This window comes from Colobus angolensis, unplaced genomic scaffold (genome assembly GCF_000951035.1).
Source record: "Colobus angolensis palliatus isolate OR3802 unplaced genomic scaffold, Cang.pa_1.0 Scaffold431, whole genome shotgun sequence".
NCBI lineage: Eukaryota > Metazoa > Chordata > Mammalia > Primates > Cercopithecidae > Colobus > Colobus angolensis.
The window spans coordinates 2,320,681-2,347,972 of NW_012117722.1; the positions used below are offsets into that span (position 1 = coordinate 2,320,681).

General features: G+C 37.1%; 1 protein-coding gene across 1 annotated transcript in view; it reads right to left on the reverse strand.

The window, feature by feature from the left end:
* Window positions 1-790: 790 nt before the first annotated feature.
* Window positions 791-27,292, reverse strand: part of COL19A1 (collagen, type XIX, alpha 1) — a 339,364-nt gene continuing 312,862 nt past the window's right edge. The window contains exons 47-51 of the mRNA XM_011957047.1: window positions 26,058-26,228; window positions 23,990-24,056; window positions 14,576-14,704; window positions 6,307-6,384; window positions 791-6,133 (exon numbers count right to left, since the gene is read on the reverse strand). Of these exons, the coding sequence (XP_011812437.1) occupies window positions 6,006-6,133; window positions 6,307-6,384; window positions 14,576-14,704; window positions 23,990-24,056; window positions 26,058-26,228 (573 nt within the window). The 3' untranslated portion in view covers window positions 791-6,005. The remainder of the gene's footprint in view (window positions 6,134-6,306; window positions 6,385-14,575; window positions 14,705-23,989; window positions 24,057-26,057; window positions 26,229-27,292) is intronic.

Here is a 27,292-nt window from a genome sequence, read left to right on the forward strand (position 1 = left end):
GAACAAGTGAGGGAAACTGTCTCCAACAAACTACCTCTCTTTCTGAGATATATTTGAAATTCCATTTTGTCTCTAAGTTGAAAATATGTGTGTGAAAAGACAACAATATTCTTTAGAGCACCTAGTTAATTTATCCAAAGGGGGCCTGAAGATAGGAAGAGTTAAGAACTACGTAAGTTATTACCCGGTATAAGTAAACATATAAATCCTCTGGCACGTTTTGATGTAATTAATTTCCGTTAAGAAAACCTGCTATGTATTTAACTACTTATTGCCTATTGCCTTATCACTCATGGTGTAAAAGCTTCTATGGATGAGAAAAGTTAATTGTGTTATTTCTTATCTCCCTCAGGGACCTCTATGGCAAAAAAGTCTCACATGATTTTAGTGAGATGATCACTCTGGGGGACAAAAGTCCCAAAGGACTGCCTGTTTTCTGGGTTTTGTTTCTGTTTATAATTCTCATCTGAAATAATTAGACTAGGGTTTTTATGAACTAGGTTTTTATGAACCCAGAGGATGGGTCGCAAACTTGATTATTTCAAGCTGAGCTTGAAAGCTTATTCATGTGACAAAGAAAACTATAATGATGGTATAAACATGAACCCTGCAATAGACCAATTAAGGTTCCTTGGACACCTGTGGGGCTCATGGTTAGCCAAGAGTGCTTCTGGAGCATCCCCATGGTTGACACCAAACAGAACGGACTGAAGTGTGGAGCTTCAGCCATAGCAAGTGATGAAGAGTAGATATGGCCTTAATAATTGCACCTTAGATTTCTTTGACATAGGGTCAGATCCTTTATTGCTGAGACAGGTGACAAGTTCATTATGCATAATGAACACGTAGGAATCAAGGCCTCAAAGCATTACGCCCATGTGGGATTTTGAATAAAACTAGTGCCATTGCACTTAACATGAGTATATTCAATTAAACCTTAAAGAGTTTGATGAGGTAAGATAGAGAACAAACAAAATGGGGGAAAACACACCCTAAATGTTATTTAAAAATAAATGGTTGTAAAATATGTCCAATACAACCTGAATTTAAAGACATTAATGCGCTGAGAAACATTTATCCCCAAAATGTACTTTACATAACACAATAAAATAAAAAGTTGTAAAATAGCCAGCATCTTTACTTACACTCAGAAGCTTAGTATGGTCACACAATACACACACTTCTGATGAACTTAAATCTTATTTACCCCCTCATTTAGTGAAGCCTCCCACTTTATTGGTATTCACTTTTGACAAATTCATGAAGCAAATAACTAACTCCTCCAGTTGTACCACATCACTCACTACTGGATCTGAACTTGCAATTTTTTTTTCCACTTAGATTTTCTTAGACTTAGCTTTGGTCTTATAAGCTTGTTTTATCTTTTAGGCAAAGTTTTGCTGTGCTGGGTCTACTTGTCTGGATGAGTTTTCTCTGTGTTCACTTGGTTTTTCATCCAATTTAACCAAATTGATCAGTTACTCTAGCATGATTTTGTTGAGTAAAACGTTTGAATTTTAGCTCCAGGTATGCCACACAATAAAAATGATGACACTCATTTGTCCTATTGCCTGAGACTTTTAGTAGTTGAACAAATTTAACATAATTAATGCTACCTTTACCAGCCAACTAATACATCAACACTATTCAACGTTCTAAGACACTTTGAATTATGTAGGCATACAAGATACAAATTCAATTCTCTTCTGCATCTCCTCCTCTTCAAAGCCTGCATAATCTATGTGAGCAGAGATGGTACAAAAGGGGGATGGTACAAAAATGTGTCAACACTCAAGTATTAAGAAATAACGCTGGGAAACCGTGACAGTAAACACTTGTGTGTCTTCAGAAGGTAGATACAGACAAATGTGAAAAATAGCTTAAGAACAAAAGCAATGGACAAATATGCAAAACTCCTCTGAGTATCCATTAAAACAACTTCAGCAAAACACTTAACTGAGAAATTCCCAATCCCAGTGTATTATTAGTCTTAGGAAAATAAAAATGGTACTTAAAAAACAAAAACAAAAACGGTGTTCCTAATCGTACTTTTGTAAATAGTGATGTATTCTAGAAAAATATAAACATTATACAAATCTAATTGTAAAATTTTAAGTACACTGAACAATATAGAGTTTCGACATTGTGTAGTTTTATAAATTATCTACTTCTTGTGATAAGCTAAATCTTTTTTCTTATCTGTTGAAAGAGTATCTGTCCTGTCTAAAAGGTAGGATAATTATTTAGCTGTCTTCATATTGATCACTAAAATATGAAAGTGGTGTATAAACAGTTATGAATAGTTAATCTGCATGTTAACTAAGTGTATAAGTACATATATATCCACTAAAGAAATAAAATCAAAACAGTCAACAAACCAAAGGGTACCGTGCCTGTTTCATAAAGATGCTTAATATGAGGAAAAACATAAATTAACAAAACAAATGAACAAAAATTACCTACAAAAATTATCTACAAAAGTAAAAAAGAAAAAGTGCAAAGGCAAGAGTCTGATTTAGTTGTCCACTAAACTGTTCGTAGCCTTGTATTTCTGTTAGTTTGTTCAGTTCTTCTGAACAAATTGCTTTAAACACCATCTTGTGGACAAATGGAGGTATATCACAGGTTCCCAACAGATGAGAGACTGCAGAAAGGCTAAATCTTACCTAACTCATAAAACAGATTCATAAAAATTACTTTATAAGCCAAATATCAAATGATAATTTTCACAGACAACATATTTTAATATAATTGCTTAAGTTCTTTAAGTGACTAAAATTTTAAAGTTTAAACAGTATCACGAAATAGGGAAATAAACTTACGGGGTTACTTTGATCGCAAAGTGAAAAGTTTAAAAGGTTAAAACTTGCTGTGTTTGTGTTATGGTTAGAAGTAATGGTTAATGTCTTCAGTTGGAAAGAACAATGAACAAATTCATGAATTACTCTTCTGTTTTTCTTTGGATTCCAAAGGCCATAAATATTAATTGAAGTCATACTTTAATCTTGGCATAGAAAGACTTCTATCTGGAAGTGTTTTGAGCTTGGTATAAAATATCAGATTGGAATTCAAACATACTTGTATATGGAAATCACAGTTTTAATATTAATTGTCATCATGAGCCATAATTATTTTGTATTTAAACACGTATGTTGTTTTCTGGAGTGCAAACAAGAGATAATTCATGAAATTGAATAATTCTTCTCCCCTGCTTTGAACATCATTAACATCTATGTGGAAATAAACACGTTTTGGAATGGAATAAAATGGTACAAGGGATTTGGCAACCATTAAGTCATGTAGAGGAAAATTTCCCACCCTACTTTGGGGCCCAAATAATTTACTTTCTTTTTATTAAAGGAATTGGGCAATTGCCAAATCTCAACTTCATTTGGTGTTAAATTAGGTGGATCCAGCACTTCTTGCTGCCCTTTGTTGCATATCATGTGTACAGAGCTGAGGCAGGAAAAAGTATCTGAAGGTAAATAATAGAGTAGGGTGAGAAAGGCTTGTACCATGTACCTTGACATAACTAGAGAAACAGGGCCTGTTTCTCTAGTTATGTCAAATTTAGTCATATTTCCCAGTTACAAAAAAATGAGTTTGTATCATTGTGACAAGTCCACTTTGTAATATGCATCACCCATCCCATCAAATTACCTGAATAAATCCAAATCCTTGAAATAAGAATTAGCGAATCAAGCATTAATGTATTTAGAAAGATTTCTAAATATACAATTTGTAAGAAAGAATGCATGACATATTTCGTAGAATAAAAATGAACAGTTAATAAAACAAGAAAATGAATTGTCTTTTTATGTCTATGAAAGGAACAACTCAAAACCCAAAAAACAAAAAAAGTTGATTACCATCAGCAAAAAAGTCCATGAAAACATTAAAATGATAAAATAAATATTTTTAAATTAGCAGAGAGGCAAAAAGATAAACAATCTATTAATTAATACGAAAAAATAATCTTTGAAAACATATAAAATGTTTAGCTTTATGACAAATTCAAGTAAATTAATACGAGTGGCAGATAAGTTGTAAGCATTTAGAAATTCAACAAATTAAAAGCTCAAGATATACACATAGCACCGAATTTTAGATCTATGTACACTTTTTCGGGATAAATTACCATTTTACTAAGAAAACACATACGTATGTTCCAATTGTGTAAGTTTAAAACACAGCACCATTGTAGGTATTGCACAAGAAAGAAAATGAAAAAAAAAATGTCAAAACGCTTACAATAAATAAAATAACCTTGGAAAATAAAATAAATAAACTTGGAATTGAAATATACAGTATAATTCAATATGAAATACCTAAAATGTTGTAGGTATGCACAGCCATTGTAGACAGTACCTGACCAGCAGTTCATTAATCTATAATGAAAAACCGGTTCAAATCACGGATGCATTGGAACAAACCGTGCCTTAAATTAGGCATGTTCCTCAGACACAACTCTGTTCACAGCTTTTTCCAACTTCAGTGGCCTAGCCTTTCTAAACTCATTTTGCAGTTAACAGACAAAAGCAATCATCCCATCCTGTTTTAGCCAAGTTGAAATCTGCACTGCTCCTTGAAGAGGAGTGAGTCCTGATTGCTGTGGCCGGCAGGCTCTCACGGCATGTTCTCACGTCTGTGGGACCCACCGTCTAACTTCTGCAACATCCTCATGCCCAGTTATTCTGGAGAATCAGTGCCTGCCAACCAACAGTTCCTCAATGAATGTACAGCTAATCAATAGAAAGACTGTTCAGTCATTTGATGATCACTGTATTTTTGTTTCTTTTCAGAGGACATGGTTTGGGAGTGGGTGTGAACTCTTTGGTCTGAGCACTAGTTGCATATTCGGTCCTATGGTTTTCCTTTGTTGAGCTGTACCTCTTGCTGCAGCTTCTGGAGAAATATAATTCTCCTTAAGAGCTTTTGGGTTTCACCTTCTTAATATGCATTTGCTGACACTACACATCCATCTTCTAGGACAAGTGAGTCCATTCGTTACGTATCCCATCCTTTGTTCTGATGGTGGCTTCTTGTCTTAAAGTCTGAGGGTGATGAGGTCATAAGGATGATGGATACAAGGGCCCAAAGATCTTGCTAGGCCATTGAAACTTTAAGAGTACCGAAGACAGCTTGGTGGCTTCACCACCAAGCACCTTGTAGGGAAAACAGCTTTCTGTTTACCAAAATGAGAAACTGAGTGAGGGGACCACAGAGTATTAGGCTTTCTTTGCATAACTCATACACAACTGGAATTTGATACTCCCTTTTCATGCAGCACTTATTCATGCCAGTGCTGATTGCTTTGAATTGAGATCATTATACAGAATTAACAAAATCATCTCAGTAGTTGGCTATGCTGGGTGTTTGGGCTCCCTGATAAAACAGTTTCCTGTGGTTTTTCTTTCTTTTTTTTTTTTGACAACATAAGTTGTAAAATGAAGTTCTTATTGCCTATTTTTCTGCATAAGTAGGATAGATGTAGATGGTAAAAAAATTCTTAAGTTATAAAAAGTAGTCAAAAAACATTCAACAGGAGCAATGCACTATATCAAAAAAGTTGACAAAATGTTTAGCAATGATAGTAAATTTAAACACCAAGAAAACTTAAAGTCTGAAACTTTAAAATTCAGAAATCAAAGGCCAACCACATGTTGATGAGTCTACAAAATGGATATCATCATCAGTCTACTAAGTCACAAGATGCAATTTCCTTTTGAAGAAGAACTAATGATAAGATTTACTTGCATATTTCATATAAAACTCTGAGTAAAAATCATAGCAATTGTAAAGCAAAACATATGGAATGAATTTGGGAAAAATCAAAAAATGCTGATTTGCAATTGCTATAGGAATAGGATTCAAATGGTTGCTTTTAATGTCTGGCTTACTCCAAAAAAAAAAAAGCAACCCACAGATGATGAGGGTTTGATGGTATTAAGATAGCTCCAATGGCAAGGAGGTGTCACCAGGAACCAAGTCTTCTTCAGGTGTGTTCATTTCCCACCTGTCCGCTGATGGGCCTGAGACACAGAATAGAGGCAGTCTTCTGGGTTACATCTTCCACTGGGTCCTGGGGGGCCCTGGGGGCCTGGGGCACCTGGTGAACCTGGCAAACCCAGAGCTAATGACATTAAAAAAAAAAAAACCATCACAATGCAGATCACATATGGCCCTTCCTCTCTCCCACCCTCTGGCCAACATGGATCACTCGGCTTGACATATAAGGACCCTGGGGGAAGCACGGTTCTCATTTTTAAAGGCTTGCTTGTGTTGTGAAGATAATATCACTCTTACCTGAAGTCCCAGGAAGACCCGGACTCCCTGGCAGCCCAATTCCAGGTTCACCTCTTTCTCCCTTCTGTCCTCTGTAGCCTAAGTGAGAAATATACAAAAAAGAGACTCACCAAAAGAGTTCTATGGCAACACAGCACACACAAGAACCATTTTCTGAGTCTGTGATAATTATGTGATACATTTGCTTAACATAAATAGTATATTAGCTAACTGTTTGGCATTAACCACATATTAAACTTACATATCAAATAGATTAGGTATAATAGGGCAATGAGGAGCTTAAAAAACATGCAATTGCTATAAAAAGTTCCAACTAGTCAAACTTTTTTTTTTTTTTGAGACAGAGTCTTGCTCTGTCACCCAGGCTGGAGTGCGGTGGCACTATTATCTTGGCTCATGGCAACCTCCACCTCCTGGGTTCAAGAGATTCTCCTGCCTCAGCCTCCTGAGTCGCTGGGATTACCGGCACTCACCACCACTCCTGCTTAATTTTTTTGTGTTTTTAGTAGAGACAGGGTTTCGCCATGTTGACCAGGCTACTCTCAAACTCCTGACCTCAGGTGATCTGCCCGCCTTGGCCTCCCAAAATGCTGGGATTACAGGTGTGAGCCACCGCGCCTGGCCCCAACTAGTCAAACTCTTGATAGCGAGATTTTGGCTCTGAAAATGATACCTAAATAAATCAATCTTGCAAATAGCTATGACAAGCTGTGTGAGCCCTCTTCAGTAGGAATTCTGATTGAAGGCGAGGTATAGGCTAAATGAAAGAAGTATACTGGAAGAGTCTTGCTTAAAATGAGAACAAGATAATATAATAGGAATATGGACCTTACTCCAAGAATTAAAGGAAATGAAAGGAACAAATAATTCAAGACTCTAATAAATGACAGCAAGAGCACAAGTATATGTGGGTTAACTGATCTAAAAAGTCAGGTTTGTGTTCAAATGATCGACTATAAACATTATATCTGCTCTAAGTAACATTTAAAAACATCCACCCCATGTTTGAATGTGGCAGTGTATAACTCCAAAGGAGCTTCAGAAAGCTAGGAAACAAGAGGAGACTGAGAGTCTCCCAAATGCACTCCATCAGCTTAAGATATTTCAATAAAAATGAATTAGGTTTAAGATCTGTCTATATTTTAAAACAAAATTATTCTTACTATTTAATATGCTTGCTATTGGCTGAGCCACAAGAGTACAGAGAAATTTGTGCCTCCAGAAGTCATTATCCCTGCTTATAAAAAGCATAAAGCATTTTTATCTGCATTTTATACACTGGCACCCATGTAATACTTTGTCTGAATGAAATGTTCCATGCTGTAAGAGTTTCACAGTGACGGCAAATAGAGTTTCTATTTCCAACTTTTTCACACTTAAACGGCCCCTTAAAGATCACTCCTTGTCCCAAATGGACAGAGCAGCCGTGCAGACTCATGTGGACACACAGCAAAGATATCAGTAGGAGAGCATCTCAGTAGGAAACAGTAGGCTGTGACTTAGTTGTGCCTTTTCATAAAGGTGTGCTGTTACAGTAGAACATGGCAGGAGGAGAAAATGTAATGCTGCCTGTGAACAGTATGTATGATCAATTACTTCCCATTATTGTTGAGAATTAGATAGCAGTTTTTAGGATTATCATTTTCACTTTGACTAGGCCATACAATGTACACATCATTATCTGAACAACATTGGCAATGGAATCACCACACACGTATTTATTTGCCTTTTGTGTATGACCTGATCATAAATGTGAAACTAGTGGAAAAAAGAATATATGTTAAAAATATTTTGAAGTATATAGCAGAAATACACCCACCAGCAGGAAACCTTCACATATTTATATTTGAAAATTGTGTTAAAGATATTCAATACAATCCTAGACCCTAGAGAGAACAGTGGCTTTGATATGTGACATAACAGCCTTAGTTGATCTATGTTCAAATTTAAAATGTTTCCAGGATTTCTCTGATATAAGTGACCTTCATTTAACATATGTGAACAGCAGGAAGAAATGTGTATACTTAGGGTCATTTGAAAGCACTCTCCCAAATCCATTACTTAAACATTTCTGGAGTAAAATAATATTTATTACCTAAGGTATATTTGATAGTTTAACTCAGGTCCCACTACTACAGAAAAGTTATAAAGCTGACCCTTGGTTATCTCAGTAAGTACTTAAGATTACAGGTTAAAAATATTAGGAATAAAGAATAATAATTTAAGATACATGAACTTTTGATTAGTAAGAGGATTAGCAAGACTATAACACAATTCCAAATGGAGAATATATTTGCTAAAACTTACCTATTTCATTTAAATGTAGCTCTCAGATTTGCAGTATAATGCAGAAATATATTATTCCACATGCATTTCAGTTCATGTGGTATTACAAATTAAGAAACTGTAATTTGTGTATTTGTATAAGGTAACATTTACCCTTCTCTGGTCAAATGTAACAATTTCTTTGTACAAATTTCTCAGTTCATTAGGTTAATAATTACCTACTATTAATAGATAAAGTGACTGAATTGCACAAGTACAGAAGAACTTTCTACTCTTGAATTTCCTATTAAGGTCCCAAGCTCATTCATTATGAAGGCTGCCATAAAGCCATAGGGTCTTTTTTTTTAAAAATTACTTCATAACAAACTCCTGGTAGGAATACTAACAAGGTCAATAACAGCTTTCCCCATTTATAGAATTAAGGTTTTCATCTCTTCAGCGTGGGCCTGTCTTTAAATTTGGAAGAGGCAGGTCTATCTGCAAAGAGACACGTATTTCCATAGACGATAAGTCTACAGGTTGGGCCAGGCACAGTGGCTCACACTTGTAATCCCAGCACTTTGGGAGGCCGAGGTGGGCGGATCACCTGAGGTCAGGAGTTCAAGACCAGCCTGGCCAACATGGTGAAACCCCATCTCTACTAAAAATACAAAAACTAGCTGGGCGTAGTGGCGGGCACTTGTAATCCCAGCTACTTGGGAGGCTGAGGCAGGAGAATTGCTTGAACCCAGGAGGCGGAGGTTGCAGTGAGCTGAGATTGTGGCCATTGCACTCCAGCCCAGGCAACAAGAGTAAAACTCCGACTTAAAAAAAAAAAAAAAAAGAAAAGTCTACAGGAGGACAGCTTGATATAACTGTAGCTCATGTAGGAAAACAAATAAAACACCAACAGTGTCCTAATTGAAAGCATCTAGAGGTACTAGTCATTGATGAAACCTGCTGCTTGGTGTAGTTTTTCAGGTGGTAGACTGTGTTTATTTCTAGTAGGAAGATTTCAGTTTTGACTCCAGAGATTTACTTCTAAAGTTGTAAATCTGTGCACCTGTATACATACTGGAAAAAGGCTAGAAAACGGATGCTATTGGCATTTTAGGAGGGATAGTTGTTTACGGTGGGCATGGTGGGGGTGGGGTTAGGGGTTGCCTCGTGCCTTACAAGTTGTTTAGCCTCACTGGTTCTGGTCCACCAATTGATAGCAGTGCCCTTCAGTCATTCTGACACACACTCACATGTCCTCCCATATCCAAAGGCCCCTAATGCTAATAAATTTGAAAAGTTGAATCTATACATCACAAGTGCTTCCTATAAACAGTATGTATGATAAATTACTTTAAAAGTGCACAAGTAAGAACAACTACTCCCACTACTGTCCTTTTGGAACTGATGCAGGGTGCAGGGAATGGATGTAGCTGTTTTTTCCTACTGACCCCACATGTGAGGTTCCTTCTGAAATGAGTAGGGCTTTAGGTGTGGTATCTATTCCTTGAATGGAATAGGTGATGGAGAATCAGCTGTGTCTGAGAAAAATTTAAGTGAAGTCTTTTCTCATAAAGCTCACTTGAAAGAATAAGGTCTGTTAGGAAAAATCGCCTCTCCTGTTTATATAGGGGAACTCAGCTGAATCATGCTTCTTGGGGTCTCTTTTATTCTGATGTGGCACATTTTAGTTCATAACCGGGAGAACCAGCCATGAGGCCCTGTGCTGCAAGCCCCAGGTGGGAATGGACACCAAGGAAAGTCCTCTCAAGGCAGCAGGAAGCCAATACCCAGAACCCCACGGGATGGCTAAAATCTAAAAGCTGTTTGGAAGTGTTTTCAATTTAAAAAAGACATCAACAACCACCCCTTTGGAAACTTAGAAAAACGGCAAATGAGGTGATACAACTCAGAATCCGAATGGTTTTTCTTTTCACTTTAAGAAGGTCAGGGTGCTGAAGGTGGATCCTCAAGCTTTCATCATCAGAATCTCGGTAGGAACGGCTCTTCCTTTTTTCAACATGAATTGTGTACCTCTCACAGTCTCACGTCGATTTTCTCACTGCTGTCTATATGTCTCCTGCTTCTCAGAATAAACACAGGAAACTTTACAAAACCCCTTTATACTTTTGTCCTTTCCTAAAGATAAGATAATAAAGGACTCATTCCATAGTGCATATTTCTTTTTTTCTTTTCTTTTTTTTTTATTATACTTTAAGTTCTACGGTACATGTGCACAACGTGCAGGTTTGTTACATATGTATACATGTGCCTTGTTGGTGTGCTGCACCCATCAACTCGTCATTTACATTAGGTATATCTCCTAATGCTATCCCTCCCTCCTACCCCCTCCCCACAATAGGCCCCGGTGTGTGATGATCCCCTTCCTGTGTCCAAGCGATCTCATTGTTCAATTCCCACCTATGAGTGAGAACATGTGGTATTTGGTTTTCTGTTCTTGCGATAGTTTGCTGAGAATGATGGTTTCCAGCTTCATCCACGTCCCTACAAAGGACATGAACTCATCCTTTTTTATGGCTGCATAGTATTCCATAGTGTATATGTGCCACATTTTCTTAATCCAGTCTGTCACTGATGGACATTTGGGTTGATTCCAAGTCTTTGCTATTGTGAATAGTGCCACAATAAACATACATGTGCATGTGTCTTTATAACAGCATGACTTATAATCCTTTGGGTATATCCCCAGTAATGGGATGGCTGAGTCAAATGGTATTTCTAGTTCTAGATCCTTGAGGAATCGCCACACTGTTTTCTACAATGGTTGAACTAGTTTACAGTCCCACCAACAGTGTAAAAGTGTTCCTATTTCTCCACATCCTCTCCAGCACCTGTTGCTTCCTGATTTTTTAATGATTGCCATTCTAACTGGTGTGAGATGGTATCTCATTGTGGTTTTGATTTGCATTTCTCTGATGGTGAGTGGTGATGAGGATTTTTTCATGTGTCTGTTGGCTGTATGAATGTCTTCTTTTAAGAAGTGTCTGTTCATATCCTTTGCCCACTTTTTGATGAGGTTGTTTGTTTTTTTCTTGTAAATTTGATTGAGTTCTTTATAGGTTCTGGATATTAGCCCTTTGTCAGATGAGTAGATTGCAAAAATTTTCTCCCATTCTGTAGGTTGCCTGTTCACTCTGATGGTAGTTTCTTTTGCTGTGCAGAAGCTCTTTAGTTTAATTAGATCCCATTTCTCAATTTTGGCTTTTGTTGCCATTGCTTTTGGTGTTTTAGACATGAAGTCCTTGCTCATGCCTCCATAGTGCATATTTCAAACCAACCACTTAATTTTAATTTTAAATTTCAGATTAATTTAGTTAAGTTATATTTAAGATAACAAATATTGTCAAGTTGTCATAAGTGGAACAAAGTTTTTTGCCAATATAAGCAACGTTTGGTTTCAAAAACTTTAGACGACACATGAAAAATTATTTAAAGTTCAAAAGTTACCATCCACGAGCTCTATTAGCAGAAAGGTTCTAAAATTTTTTTAAAATATATTTCGGAACCAAATGGATTTCTTCCCTGACAATCACTGAAAACAAAACAAAACAAAATGTCTCTTCTAGAAATTTCGGAGGAGCCACCATCAGACAGGATGGATGAGTGGCAGAACACACTGTAATATTCAGAAGCCATCTTTTCTTCCCAACCTATGTTGCATTTCTGACTTCAACCCTTTTTTAAACTCAATCATGCTGTGTCATTAAGAGGACTAATTCAGACAATAGAACCTGAGGTTTGCATGTTGACTGGTGATTTTAAATGCATTTTTTTCTTTCCTTTTTGAAAAAAAAAACACTTAATCCAGCAGAGCAAAGCTTGTAAGTTACATGTATAACTTCATCTTCTGAGCACGTCACACCTATTTATCTACTAGAGAAAAACCCTTCAATTTCTTGTGCACTTCTGTAGAGGCACAAAAAAATTAAACAGCAGCCTCTCATTCTTTTTGTTTTCAGTGAGATTTCTGTGCCTTTAAACAGGATTATCAGTACAGCATGCCTACTGTACTGATAATATTCCTTAAAAATGAATTCTGTTTTGCAAGTTTTATTTTTTTGCTAAATTTTAGGCAGATCTAACAAATACTGAAAAGGAAGTATTATGGAAAGGTTAAGGAGACATCTACTAAGTTGTAGTCAAGATATATCTGTTGTCAGAAACCCAATGGGGAGACAAAAGTTTTGACAATTTTAGTAAACCTTTGTTCACAAAGAAACTGGAAATCATGTGGGGATATCTTCCAAATTCAAGAATTGCATCCAGATGCCCTATCAGGGGTAGAAGTAGTCTAAATCTTTGAGGCACAACAGCAGATGAAATCCATAGAAATCCTTTGCAAAAGGAAGGGCAAGTGGAGTGGTGAACAGAGGGCTTGTTTCCAAAAGTTTCACTGATACTCTGGGTTTAGAATTGCCTCTGACTGACAGCCTTCCAGATGGGCCTTCACAGCACCTGTGAGGTGTCTGAAGCCCCGTGTTTGAGTGGAACAGGAGACTTCAGTTCCAGAGCTGTTTTCCTTGATCATCTCAATTTTCCATTGTTATTGTCCTTTCAAACTACCACTGTTTGAAGGATCTATCCAAAGTTTTCTTCCTATTGGTGTTAACGCTGCTTATTCTTCATGTGACTTGTGGCACTACACATTTTCAGATGAGCTTTCGAGATCTGCATGCCAGTCTCATATACTCTGACTTCAGAACAGACCCAACTAGCAAAAGATAATAATTAGCCCCCTCTACACAATAGTGTATACCAGAGGGCTGCTCCTCATCCTATTTTCTCTTCACTATAATCTAAAGATAATGGTGGAATATATGTATGGTTTTAAAAAAACTAGAGAGATTTTAACTGTTCCTGTTTTATATTGTGCTAATTAAACGCAAAGGCTTGACAATCATGGTTATAGGTTACAAGGTTATATTAGGATACTAACAGGCACTGCTACTGGGAACTGAACAGGTGTTGCTCCTTCAGAAGACGAAGGGCACATCAATCACTTTGGGACACTTCAGAAAACAAGGCTCAATATTACAGAATAGCAGTAGGAAGGAAACTGGTGACAGAAAAACACTTCTTTGTGTATATATTATTTTGGACTGCATTCTTATTTTAGTGTTAATTTCCTCTTTTCTTTATACAAGTTGCTTTTGATTATTTCAAAGAAGGAACCTGAGATCCTCCATTGTTAACTATGAGAAGCAGTTTTCCTGGTCTTATCTTTCATGATATATACTCACTGAATTTAATATTTCCCTTTCAGAATTGTTGACTCTTCTAAGCCTGGGCCTATTTGGCCACTTTGCTGGATTGCTAATCATATTTCTAGAAAATGGCCTTGTCAGATTAATTTAGTTAAGCTATACTTAAGATAATGTCTCTTGTCAAGTTGTCGTAAGTGGAACAAAATTTTTTGCCAATATAAGTTGGGTTTTAAGAACTTTAGAAATCATGTGAAAAATTCTTTAACATTCAAGTTACCATCCACAAGCTCTATTCAAAGCAGAAAGATTCTAAAATTTTTAAAAAATATATTTTAGAACCAAATAACTATTTGTAGTTGAGTCTCCTAAAGCTCTTTCCCCAGTTTATTTAAGATACTAAGATGATGGAGACTTGTTTAACTTACACCAAAAGGGGAGGCCTAAAAAATTCTAAGATTCCTAGATAATGATATATAAACACACATTATTGCTGTTATTGTTATAACAAATATTATTATTACAATACATTTAGAATACCAGGTAACTCTCATTTGGTTTTAAATCTGAAGTAGTAATAGTTAAACATCTACTTCTAGAATGTCAAATATTATAAATATATAAATGGTTACATATGAAACCATTTTATATATTACATATATGTGTATATATAAAATATATAAAGTACATATATACATACATACTTTTTTCCTTAACTGTGACTAACATGTTATAAATACAGAAGGTTAAAAATCAATAAGCCAATATTACATCTGAAGACTTACCTTGGGGTCCAGGGTCTCCTGGTGGCCCAGGCAAGCCATCCTTTCCTGGTGGCCCAGGCCTCCCATGAGCTTGGGCAGCCAACATTGCTGCTGGCAGCTTAAGCTGGGATAGGAATACAGCCATCCTCTCTTCATGTATAGAAGAAAAAATAATATATCATGGAACAGAAATATTTTATGTCAAAAAATTTCAAAATACATGAAATCAAACAAACAAAAAGATTTAATTTTTAATTTAAGCACATCTAATTTACCAACTGGTCTGACTGCTGAGTTTTTTGATCACACAAATAAAATCAATTGCACAAAGTTGTTTGTGTATAGATGCAGACCAGCTGTGTCACTCAGAAAGTCTGAGAATTTTCAGTGCTTCTGAGATGTAACCATCTAGTGGACAGAACACTAGCATGGAATCTAACCTCTGGTAATGGCATGTGGAGAGAGTTCAGGTTCACATTAAAAAATGATTTCATAATAACTTTAAGGCACTTTCCAGCAAGGTTGTGAACGTATGTGTGGTGATTTAAAATATATTCACGAATTCTTTGACACTGTCTTCCAAAGTTGGAGTTTAATTCTCCTATTTTTGAATGACTTTTCATTTCTAGTGAAAAGAAAAAGGCCGAATTAACAGTGGACAACTAGAGAGATGAGGTCATAAAAGACATCGTGGCTTCCTAGTTGCTTTGTCTCTTACATCACTCATTGCAGGAAGGCAGCTGACATGGAGTGAGAGCACCCAAGAAGTCCTGTGGAGAGGCCCACGTGGGGAAGAACTGATGCTACTTGCCAGTGGCCACATGCATGAACTTGGAAGCAGATCATCCAGCCCTAGTCAAGCCTTCAAATGACTGTAGCTCTGAATGACATACTGACTGCAATTTCATGAGAGATCCTAACCAGATCCATACAATTAAGCAACACTTCAAGTCCCTGACCCATAAAAAATGTGAGATAATAAATGTTTATAATGTGAAATGTAAGATACATGTTTTAATCCACCAAAGTTTGGAGGTATTTTCTTATGCAGCAACAGATAACTAAAAAAAAAGCATATAGAATATTTTACTACTATATAAAATTAATTTTGGTAAAATCATTAACTCATTCCAGGGCCATTATAAATATGATCTATCATTGGAGTCTTTCTTAAAATTGCTTGGTTTGTTTATATTTGGTATACCTCACATTAAAAAAATCTAATATATGAACAACTAGATTTCAAACAGAAAACTTGAGGAGGCTCTATCCTTGTCATGATAAGAAGTTAACCACATTGTTTTTTCTTTTTCTTTTTGCATAACTTCTTCAAAAATCTCTTAGTAATTTAAATGGTTTTATTTTGAAATAATTTACATGTAGTTTTTCAAAGATACATGTGTGTCATAAGAAATGAATATTTAATTTAAAAACTTCACTCTGAGTTTGCTGCAGACAAATCTTCCAGAAAAGTTTTTTTTAACTGAGGAAATTAGTATTTATTTTGTAAGTAAAGACCAAATGACAGACAACATAGTAGAAACTATAGCTGTCGGTTAGAAAACACAAAGCCCAAATCATATAGATGTTGTAAAGAGTTACTTCCATGTTCTCCAGTCTTTTCACTCAGTTTAGTTGATTTAATTGAATTGCAAAGGCATACTTAAACAGATATGTATCTTTTATTTTATGTAAATTTTAAAATAAAGAGTAAATTACTTCTGAGGAAAATCTGTTTTCCCATGAGTTTTCAATTAAAACAATCCTTTAAAAACAGTGTAGGCCCATACTGGTTAAGAAAGAAAAAGAATTATTTTTTCATATAGAATTATTAAGGAAAAAGCCCCAATAGATATAAAGCATTGACTGTCATTATCCAAAAAGCAATCACCTACATTCACATTCTCATGTCACAAAGCAAGCAGAATGGAAACATACCACAACCTGCACAGGACTAGAATCTCTGGCTGTAGACTGAAGGATGAATGGGAGGCCAACAGGGATCTAATGGATGCTGGTCCCAAGGAGTGATATGAAATCACCTGCCCTCCAGTATTACTACCTCACTATCTACCTGGGATGTTTGGTTGATATTAATACATCTTATTCTAGTAACTAATAGATAAAACAAATAGGTAATTAATATATAGTTTTAGTTTTACAAATCATCATATTGAATGTACATATAATATCTTTATTACATCAAATTATGAACTTGGGGCCTTATAATAAATATGAAATTCAATAATCACAGTTTGAAACTTTGCATAATATTTGTTGTTCTGCACTTCAAAGGAGAGATGTATTTCAGTACAATTTTTCTTAATTTGAAACATGTCTCTTAGGCCGGGCGCGGTGGCTCAAGCCTGTAATCCCAGCACTTTGGGAGGCCGAGACGGGCGGATCACGAGGTCAGGAGATCGAGACCATCCTGGCTAACACGGTGAAACCCCGTCTCTACTAAAAATACAAAAAAAAACTAGCCGGGCGAGGTGGCGGGCGCCTGTAGTACCAGCTACTTGGGAGGCTGAGGCAGGAGAATGGCGTAAACCCGGGAGGCGGAGCTTGCAGTGAGCTGAGATCCGGCCACTGCACTCCAGTCCGGGCGACAGAGCGAGACTCCGCCGCAAAAAAAAAAACATGTCTCTTTAAATACCTTCAATGTTGAAACACAAATATTCACAGTACTAATTTTTCTTCTTTAATATATGAATTGAATTTAGAAGTACTTTGGTGGTTTTTAATATTTTTAGCAAAACAGAAAATTATTTTTACTACTTCTAGCTGTAAATTATCTGGCTTTGAGATACACTCAGAAACAGTCATTTAGCATAAGGGTAATTACCTCTTCTGAACCCTACCCTAATGCTCTATAATTTACAATAATATGTTTCAGAGCATCCAAATGAATTGTAAAGGCCTTTATTCTTAATTGCTTTTCCTCTATTTTCAGGGATCTTCAGTCAATTAAACTGTTTTTGGCTATGCTTTCTAATGAGGCAGGAAATTGAAGAGTTCAGATATAAGCATGCATAAACCAAATACACATTTGCCATCTGCCAAGGCAAAGCCACAGCAGTCACTCTAACAAATGAGACCAAAGCTTGGCTTCTTTGGAGAATGGGCTCCTTACTGTAATATAAACATTAATATTAATGTGATGATAAACTACGTGTTTTAGAGGAGGAAGGAACACACACATGTCATCTGGCCCGTGTCTACTATTTCACAGATAAAATTTGTAAATATTTCAAAGACAGAAATTAATCTTCTCCGAATGCCCATGGAAATGTCTGATTATCCATTTTCTTGGTATAACTTCAATTTATTTCATTTTGCTACCCCATTATGGAAACAGAGAGCAGTTAATGAGTATTTCCCTTGGGAAATCAGTCATATTGTTACATATCAGCATTCAGGTTAAATAACTTTTACTCATAGGCTTCACAATCTATTTTGTAAATCTCTTTTTGGTTCCATTATTTCAGGGCTTTTCCATAAATGTCTCCTAAATGTGGAAATCAAAATTAAATACAGTTCTCTCCTAAAGGGCAAAAATATCAGAAGAGTAATTTCCTGTGATATTTTTATAATTATATTCTAGTTTCATTTTTAACTGTTAATTCAACAGTATCACTTGGTGGATTCATATTTATTTTGTGGTTCATTATGACCCAAAGGTGGTTACTATTTCATTTGTCTCTGTCTGAATCATTCGCCACCTTTATGAGTATGTTGCTTTCAACTATCATGGGTAAAGATGGCGGATTAAACACATGGATCTGCTTTAACTACCTCCTGAATCCTAGCAAAACAATCCTCTTAAAGGCATAAACAGACAAGAATGGGGGAGCATATGAAAGGAGACAATAGCAGCACATTTTGGAAGTTGAGAACCAGATGGTTGAGTGATACATTACTTAGCAAACTCAAGACAACTAAACTCTTAGACTAGAAGTAGAGGAATAACTTGATCTAAACTACAAAATCCTCAGAAGGCTTAGAATTGGCAGTACAAGTTACCTCTGGAAGTGGGGATGAAAGAGGGGAACTAAAATAAGGAGCACAAATTGAAAGCCTGTTTTAGTAGTTGTTGAAATTCCTTTCTCTATAAAACTGGGCAGGTGCCTGTCCCCATCCCTAGCAAGATACTGAAGGTTTATTATCATCTGAAAAGGGTAGTAGTCTGCCTCTGCACTGAGGAGCCCAGGCTCCATTGAGACTCAGGCTTCCAAACTGAAAATCTGAAGCAGCTGAGCTCGCAGTCAGGCAGGAAGTGGAATGTCTCCGCGGGGGTATCTGACCAGACTGAGAGGAAAGAGTTAAAGACACTGAAATTAAGGGTCCTTCACTTAAAAAGTCCAACTGGGCTACGCTGAGTGAAACTCGAGATTGGCAAGCCCCACTGTTCACTCACAGCTTTCAATCGGTTTTTAAAACCCTGCTCTTACGTATGCAGACATCCAAGGATTACTGGACACTGAGGAAATCCTATAAACTGAACAACAGAGTTGCAACCAAAAAAACAGAAAGAAGCAAATTGGAAGAAACGGAGACTATGTGGTGGAAAATATGTTTTTTAACTCTTTATATATATATATATATATCATCAATGATGTATATTTATCAGATGATATGTATATAAATAAGTACATATACTAATATGTATATATAAATGAATATCTTAGTTGTAGAGAGGTAAGAAAAGATGTTACAACCTTGGAATAAGAAAACAGGATCACACATATTTACACACATTCATACATATATGAATTATATATATATGAAATATATGTATGAAAAATCAAGAAAACATAGGTAAGGGGATTTTCTGAACACTGAAAATCTGGAGGCAGAAACATTGTTCAGGAATACTTAGCTTTAATCTTTCTTTTCTCCCACAGCTGGAGGTGTGGGCTTGTTGGCCCCATGTCTGACTCAAGAACCGAGAGAGCCAGATGTTAGTACACATTTCTGCATAGGTTGGTAAATTTTTCCTGCATGTTGATGTAAATTCCCAAACATAATAGGACAGTGTAATAGCAAGAATTAAACTTCTCAGATCTGGCAAGACCCTCCTTTGTGTGGGCAGCATCACTGGCAGCTGGAAAGCCCTCCTAAAGCCAAATGCTAAGCTGAGACACATGGATGATATCTGTCCTTGTCCTGTGTGGTCACTTTACTAGCAAAAGGACTTGATTTGTTGGACAATCAAATTGGGAATTTAATTGAACTTCGAAAAGAATATATATTCGTGCATAGTGATCAATCTGGAACCTAGACATGGGATCGGTGAAAAGACACCTCTTTCTGCCACAGTTAGGTTTGGGAAGGGGCACCAGGATGTTGAAGGGAGGTTAGGTGGTCTGGAAAATAGCTCAAGGTGTGAGATTTGCAGGGTGTTGTATCAGTGGAGTCACCTGGGAAGCCCCAAAGGGGGTTAAAAAGCCACAAGAGGAGGGTTCAAGGTTTGGGTCATCCTGGTCTAGGGTTTCACTAGAGGGTGTAATCTGGACACTTGGGATGATAAAGTTGGAGAGCAGGCTCTTCCAAGGACTCCCTCAAGCCTGTGCTGACAGTCTGCGACTTGCCGCTCAGAGAGAATGGCTCTCAAGGCTGCAGATGTGCAGGGGTGCGTGCAGCAGAGATAGCATTAGCTGTTATTGACACTGTCTCTTGTGAAACCACTAAGAAAAAGGGAGGGAGACGGGTGCTACTTAAGTGTAGCAGTTAGCTGTCTGTACTACTTAACTGTAACTGTTTTAACATGTGAAAATTAATCTTTGCTTTTACAGAAAAAGCTTTCTGAAAACGGTAACTGTGACCTTGGAGCTCTATGATTTGTGAAAATGGAGTTTTCTTTTTCTTTTTTGTAAATGGTGTTCAGAAGCCATGGAAAAGGTGATTTCTAAGTGGAAAATTAAATGGAGTAAATCGAAATGATCTTGGGACAAATTAACTTAAATGCTAAATAACTAAATTCTGGGTTTCAGGCACAGTTTTGTTTGGGAGGACAGTTTTGCTGGACTAGTGTCAAGAGAGATAAAAGGAGAGGGATATCACACATGGAGTCTCAGAGTTTAGAAGTCTCAGAAAATAGTTTCCTTATGTGTCACTTTAAAATATTGTCTTGAGGCTAAGACACCTGTGGTTTCTGAGGGAGTACTAGCTCTGGTGGGGGTCCAGCCACTTGCCTGGACCTGGCCAGGCTGGAAGAGACAGAGAGGCAGTAGGAGAGATGGGTGTGAAGCCAGAGACCTGGGGAGGACTCTGCACCTGTCAGCTTCCAGGCAGGTGGGCTCTGACAGAGGAAGGAAGGGCAGAAACTCAGAGAGGAAAGATTCAGACTCAGAGAAGGAGCTTCTCAGAAAGCAGAAGCCTGGTGAGCTTGCCCCAAGACAGATGGAGAATGGCCCAACTCCCCTGACCTGCCTCCTCAGAAGACTGATAGCCGTTCTTGAGAGGAGTCACAGAATGGCCTGGGAGTGGGCAGCACGGAGCCTTCCCCAGGAGGAAGTAGAAGTGTCTCTTCTGCTGAATGCACAGGGCAGGCTGCCAGGGGCCACACCTTCATCCAATGTCTGATGGACTTGTAAAACGAACACCTTCTATATCTCAACATGTCACTTTTTTTTTTTTTTCCTGAAAATGCTTGGTTATATTTTCTGACATTCTTAATCAGCTTCCAAAAAGATGGGTTAATTACTGACTATTAAATATATGATTTTATCTAAAGCATCTTAAGAGATTGAAGTTCAGGATTAAAGCTCCCTGAGATAAAAGATAAATAAAGACACTAGAGCCCATAGAGATTAAGAGTTAAAGGAAAACTTTAGATTGCAATTCAAAAACACATATATGCTGGCATTTCTCTTTTCATGGTTGAGGTCAACTAAATGCATGGATACTATCTAAGATCCTAGATGTCCTCTCCCCAGGACTGCCTTTCATGGACACGCTACCTATGCAGTCACATAGGGCCCCATGTTTAGTTTATGGCTTTACTATTGCTGTCTTAAAATTCTTAATCATTTTTTAACAAGTGCACCAGCATTTCATTGTGCACTGAACACTACAAATTATGTAGCCATGAGTATGTTCTTCAGTATTCCCCTGAAGAGCCTGAGATGTCTTTTTTCAAACAGTTGTCTTTTTTCAAACTTACTGAGGGGGAAATGAGTGTTTGGATCGCAAAGTTTAGAGTGTAGTCCATAATGTTTGATTCAAGGGTAAAAGGAAGGAAGGAAGGAAGGAAGGAAGGAAGGAAGGAAGGAAGGAAGGAAGGAAGGAAAGGAAGGAAGGAAGGAAGGAGAGAAAGAGAGAGAAAGAAAGAAAGAAAGAGAGAGAGAGAGAAAGAAAGGAAGGAAGGAAGGAAAGAAGGAAGGGAGAAAAGACTTCCAAATGTAAGGGCAATATTAAAATTACTGGTAGGTCAACAAAAGAGTGGACAAATGTATTAGTAAACTGTCATATTAGAGCACGATAAAGATACTTAGTAAAGATCAAGATAAATTAAAATCAACAGCATAAATTCATGACCTTTAAAAAACATTTTTTGCCAACATGGTGAAACCCCATCTCTACTAAAAATACAAAAATTAGCCAGGTGTGGTGGCGGGTGCCTGTAATCCCAGCTATTCAGGAGGCTGAGGCAGGAGAATAGATTGAACCCAGGAGACAGAGGTTGAAGTGGGCCGAGATCGCGTCAATGCACTCCAGCCTGGGTGACAGAATGAGACTCCATCTCAAAAAACAAACAAACAACAACAACAAAAATTTTTTTTTTCTGTTTTGTCATTAAAGTAGCTACAAGTCCCAGTGTTACACTACTGGATTTCCAGTTATCATATAAAACAAGATAATGTGCATCCAAGCACCAAGATTTCAGTCTCTACTGCTAATTATTATTTAAAATAATCAAGACTCCTTGGAGAAGAGCTGATTCCATGTTTGAAGCAATGGACTCAAGATCGACTTGGGGCATCTTATAATCTCATTCCTTAAAAAATTCAACAATCTATTTTTGGCTTGTGGATGCTAAGCAAAGGAAGTAAGAACCATGAGAGCTAACATGGATTTATTTGTTAAATCTTACAGTTCAGAAGAGTGATTTTGATTTTAGCAAACCATTTGTCAAAATCACATGATACTATCAATTCCTTGCAAATAGACAAAGAAATGTAGGATGAGTTTTAGGACAACGAAATGGATTCAGAGCTCACTAAATAATAGATTAGAAGATGATTTACAAGTGGACAGGAAGAATCCTGTGGCATTTAGAAAGACCTAATCCTTGACTCTTGGCTTTTTTAGTCAACATTTCTATCAACAACTAGAATGATGGCATGCTTATGAAATGTAGCATGACACAATGTTATAGGGTCAGCCAACCTGCTCCACAAGAGACGGCATTCCAAAAGATATCTTCAGGTTGGAACAAGATATGAACACAAATGATTTGAAATTAATAAGAGGAAACATAAGATCACACACTTAGATTTAAAAAATAAACACACAGTCCATAATGATAAACACCTCATTTAAAAATATTTTAACCAGGAAGATCCAGGGCTCTTAGTTAACTGAAAACTCAAAATGCATCAACAGAATAATACAGATGCCTTTTTCAAAAAACCAATACATCTTAGGATGAATTTTTGAAGTATCTAGAGCAGGGGTCAGAACTTTCTCTGCAAGGGCCGGATAGTAAATATTTAAGCCTTTATGGACCATATTGCCACAATTGCTCAGTTCTGTTGCTGTAGTGCGATAACAGCCAGAGAAAAGAGGTAAAGGAATGTGCATACTTTATTTATGGAAACAAATTCAAATTTCAGATAATTTTCACATATCATGAAATATTCTTTTGATTTTTAAAAACCATTTTAAAATATAACTCACTCCCACCGCTCCTCACCAAAAAACAAAAACCATTCTCAGTTTGTAGGCTGTACAAAGCAGGTGGCAATGGCTTTGGCTAGGGGGTTCAGTTTGCTGACTTTGGTCTAAAAAAAGACACTACTCTGCATTGGTCAAAATATTCCTTGGTAAATGAGAGTCATTTATAAATTAAACGTTTCCCAGGGGTGATAATAGTGGAGGAGCTAGACACATTTACTTCATAAAAGAGAAAACTGAGGATAAGTATGAGGGATATGGAAAAATACTCAAAGGGCTGTCATGTGAGTACAAGCAAGTACTTTACCTGTGTTGTTTTACAGAGCAGGTATAATGAAAGGAAGTTCCAGGGAGGCAAAAGTTAACTTTGTGTAAAGAACAATTTTCATCAAACAGCTGTCCCATCATAAAATGGGCTGCCCCTTAAGGTTTTTGTGGCATGGCTATCTTTCGAGAATGTTGCTGGAGGGATTCCCCATGGTAGATGGGAGGTGGGAATCAGTGAAAAATTAAAAAATGTTATTAAGAAAATCTAACCTTCAAAAATCCTTAGGACCTCTTGATTAATATACTTCTTTATTTCTTCAAATGAAACTGCATCAGCCTGAAGAAGGAAAAAAAAAGGTCTGTTAAAATAGAGCATAGCACAAATGAATAAAGAATAGAAATGTTGGGTTGGAACTTCTGTATAGATCCATTTATCAAGAAAAATGCTTTTGGCAGTTGACTATATTGGGCAATAAATATGTGTTGCTTTGACCAAATTCTGGGAAGAAGCTGAAGTGCATAATTGCTTTAAAAGCTATGGGCTGGAATCATAATCAGTGGTATCAACAGGTTTCCTATTAAATGGAGACACATGGCTTTATACAGTTAGGGAAGACATTCCTATTACTTCATTTTATAAGGTTAAATAATCTAAAAAGTATAATCATGATGTTAGTAGTCTAACCACAATTTAACTTCTAATCAATCCCTGGATGGCAAAGTCAATGTCTAACTGATACAATGTATTTTCAACGGAATACAACCTGGAACAGAACTGCAAGTATGCTGGATTATTTTCAAAAATGTTGTATTCATGGGATAAAATCAAGCTGTACCCATTTCATCATAAAGTTTATTCTGTAACTTATACATTGCAAGTATACAGGTATTAAGTAATTTTCTTTTCTTAATTAGGATCTGGTAAAAGGAAGCAGGCAAATAATGTCAGCTGAATTTTCCACCTGTTGAAGTAAATCCACATGCATTTGACAAAGAATCTAACATTTATAACAGTGATGTTTTATTATAGTACCTTGATATTTTTAAAAGAGTTATTATTTTTTTCTTGATGGTTAGAATTTCAAAGTATTTTATTACTCTTTATAGTTGGTGATTATTATCCAGGGGTGTATGTGTGGCATTAAAGACAATATGTTGAAGATTGGAGGTTGTGACAAAGGCAATAAGCCCCACTGCCAACTATCCACTTTGAGATCTATACATGAACAAAGACCCTAACAGAAGATGGTCAGATGAGAGAGTTGGAAGCTCTATGGAAAATCGCCACGCAATATGAATTTAAGAATGAAGCAGAGCCTAATTAGATAGTGAGCCTTAATTTATAAACATTCCTGGGTAGGTTCCTCATCACTCTTCACTGAAAATTCCTCTATCCTGTCTGTGTGATATGTGATAACAATATTGTTGTGGGGTTCCCTCACACAATGGTGCTAGTTCATTTGTAACAACAAACGGACTTAGAAAGCCAAAAAATAAAAGTAAAAACAATCCAATGTGACGGGCTTATAAAGTGATGATTCCTGTAGGACAGAATAATTCCAAGAATGCTCTGTTTCATTAATGAACATTAGTTAATGCATCTAATACCAATTACTGACACAACACCGAGAGCTGAAGTTACACAGGCTTTATTGAAGTAGAGTTTCAGGAGAGTGGCAATAAAGTACGAAAATTGTGTGAAAACTCAGTTTTGCTTTATATCTGGTATTGGTTGATTATCTGAGGAGAATGTGTCTTTAACTGCCCTACTTCACTTCAGGACCCTCCTTTCTTCCTAACATGGATATTTTCAGATTAAATTCCTCTGCAGAATAGCCACTCACCGCTCCTCTTGAGGATTAATAAAGATATGGGCTTCCTTCACTAAACACTCTTGGCCTAAGTGGTTTCTACTTCAAAGCACTACTCATGGCAGATTTGTTGTTTTGATATTCAACAAAATAGAGTATGAAATGGACATGTTTCATAGCAATATGAAACAGGCATATGTGGTTTCTGTGTAGCATAAGGAGACATTAGAGATCGTACCTGTATTTTAAAAGCATGGTTTTGAAACCATCCAGACCTGGGTCTGATCCACTTAATAAATCTGTGACCTTGGGCAAGTCAACGCTCATTTTATGCATTTATAAAAGTGGGCTGAAAAGTGCTTAGTAGAGGATCTGGCACATAACTTTAAATGACAGTTATTGTTGCCCTCACAGGGATCAGTTTAAGTTTGTTTTATTTATTTGAAAGGCATTATCATCGCTTTCATTGTAAAAGGGATATATGGTCCGTACAAGTCAGGAGCCCTGAAGCTCTTAGCACTACTTACCGGAATGCCAGGGATGCCAGGAGAGCCTGGAGGGCCTTGGTGGCCAGGGGATCCCATTGAGCCCTTGTTTCCTGGTGGACCGATAGGACCGATGGCCCCCTTCATGCCTGTAAGGCCTGGTTTTCCCCGTTCACCTTGTGGGCCTCTGTCTCCTGGAATCCCCTGATCACCCTGTTAAGGAAAAGATAATAATAAAGAATAATCTCTTCTAGCATCAGCTATAGTTGAGAGCAAAAGTTCTGGATTCATACTAGCACTTATTAGCTGTTGGGCCTTGGATAAATAACTTAAACTCTCTGTGTCCTAGCCTCCCCTCCTACAAAGGGGCATGTTAATAGTATCCATTAAATAGGGCTATTTTCAGAACTAAATGAATTCACCCAAGAAAAGTACTCAGAACAATGCCTGGCACCTTGGCAGTACTTAATATATAAAAGACAGTGAGAATGTTAGTTGTACTTGGTTGCCCATCTAGGATGATGGCAGTTTTGAAAGTCAATACCAGCTATCACTTGCGGTCTGGGTCTCCTTCGCAATGATAAAGGAAGATTGCCAAGAGGATCTCATTACTGAGACTTTTCACTTAAAAAAACTGTAAGACACTCAAAATCTCTCCTAAATCATGTGCTCTCCTCACCCGTGGCTTTCCCATTTGTTTGGTCTTTATTAGACTCTTCAGGTTTGTTTTCTGTATTTGCGCTTTACACTTGTATGCATGTGCATGTGTGTGCATGTTTGTGTGTGTGTGCATGTGAGTGTGATCCCTGTGCCCTAAATATATACCCACAGGAAGGTGAGAAGGGAGAGCCATTGAAAAGATCACAGCAGGTGACTGGGGGGAAGATGTCACTGAGATCATTTACTCGATAGTACAAATGAACTATAGATGAATCAGTTGGGCTGGACGTGGTGGCTCACGCCTGTAATCACAGCACTTTGGGAGGCTGAGGCAGGCAAATCACCTGAGGTCGGGAGTTTGAGACCAGCCTGGCCAACATGGAGAAATCTCGTCTCTACTAAAAATACAAAAAAATTAACCAGGCGTGATGGCACATTTCTGTAATCCCAGCTACTCAGGAGGCTGAGGCTGGAGAATCGCTTGAACCCAGGAGGTGGAGGTTGCGGTGAGCCAAGATCACACCATTGCACTCCAGCCTGGGCAACAAGAGCAAAACTCTGTCTTAAAAAAAACAAAACAAAAAACAAGAATCAGTTGAACAAGATGTCATAATTAA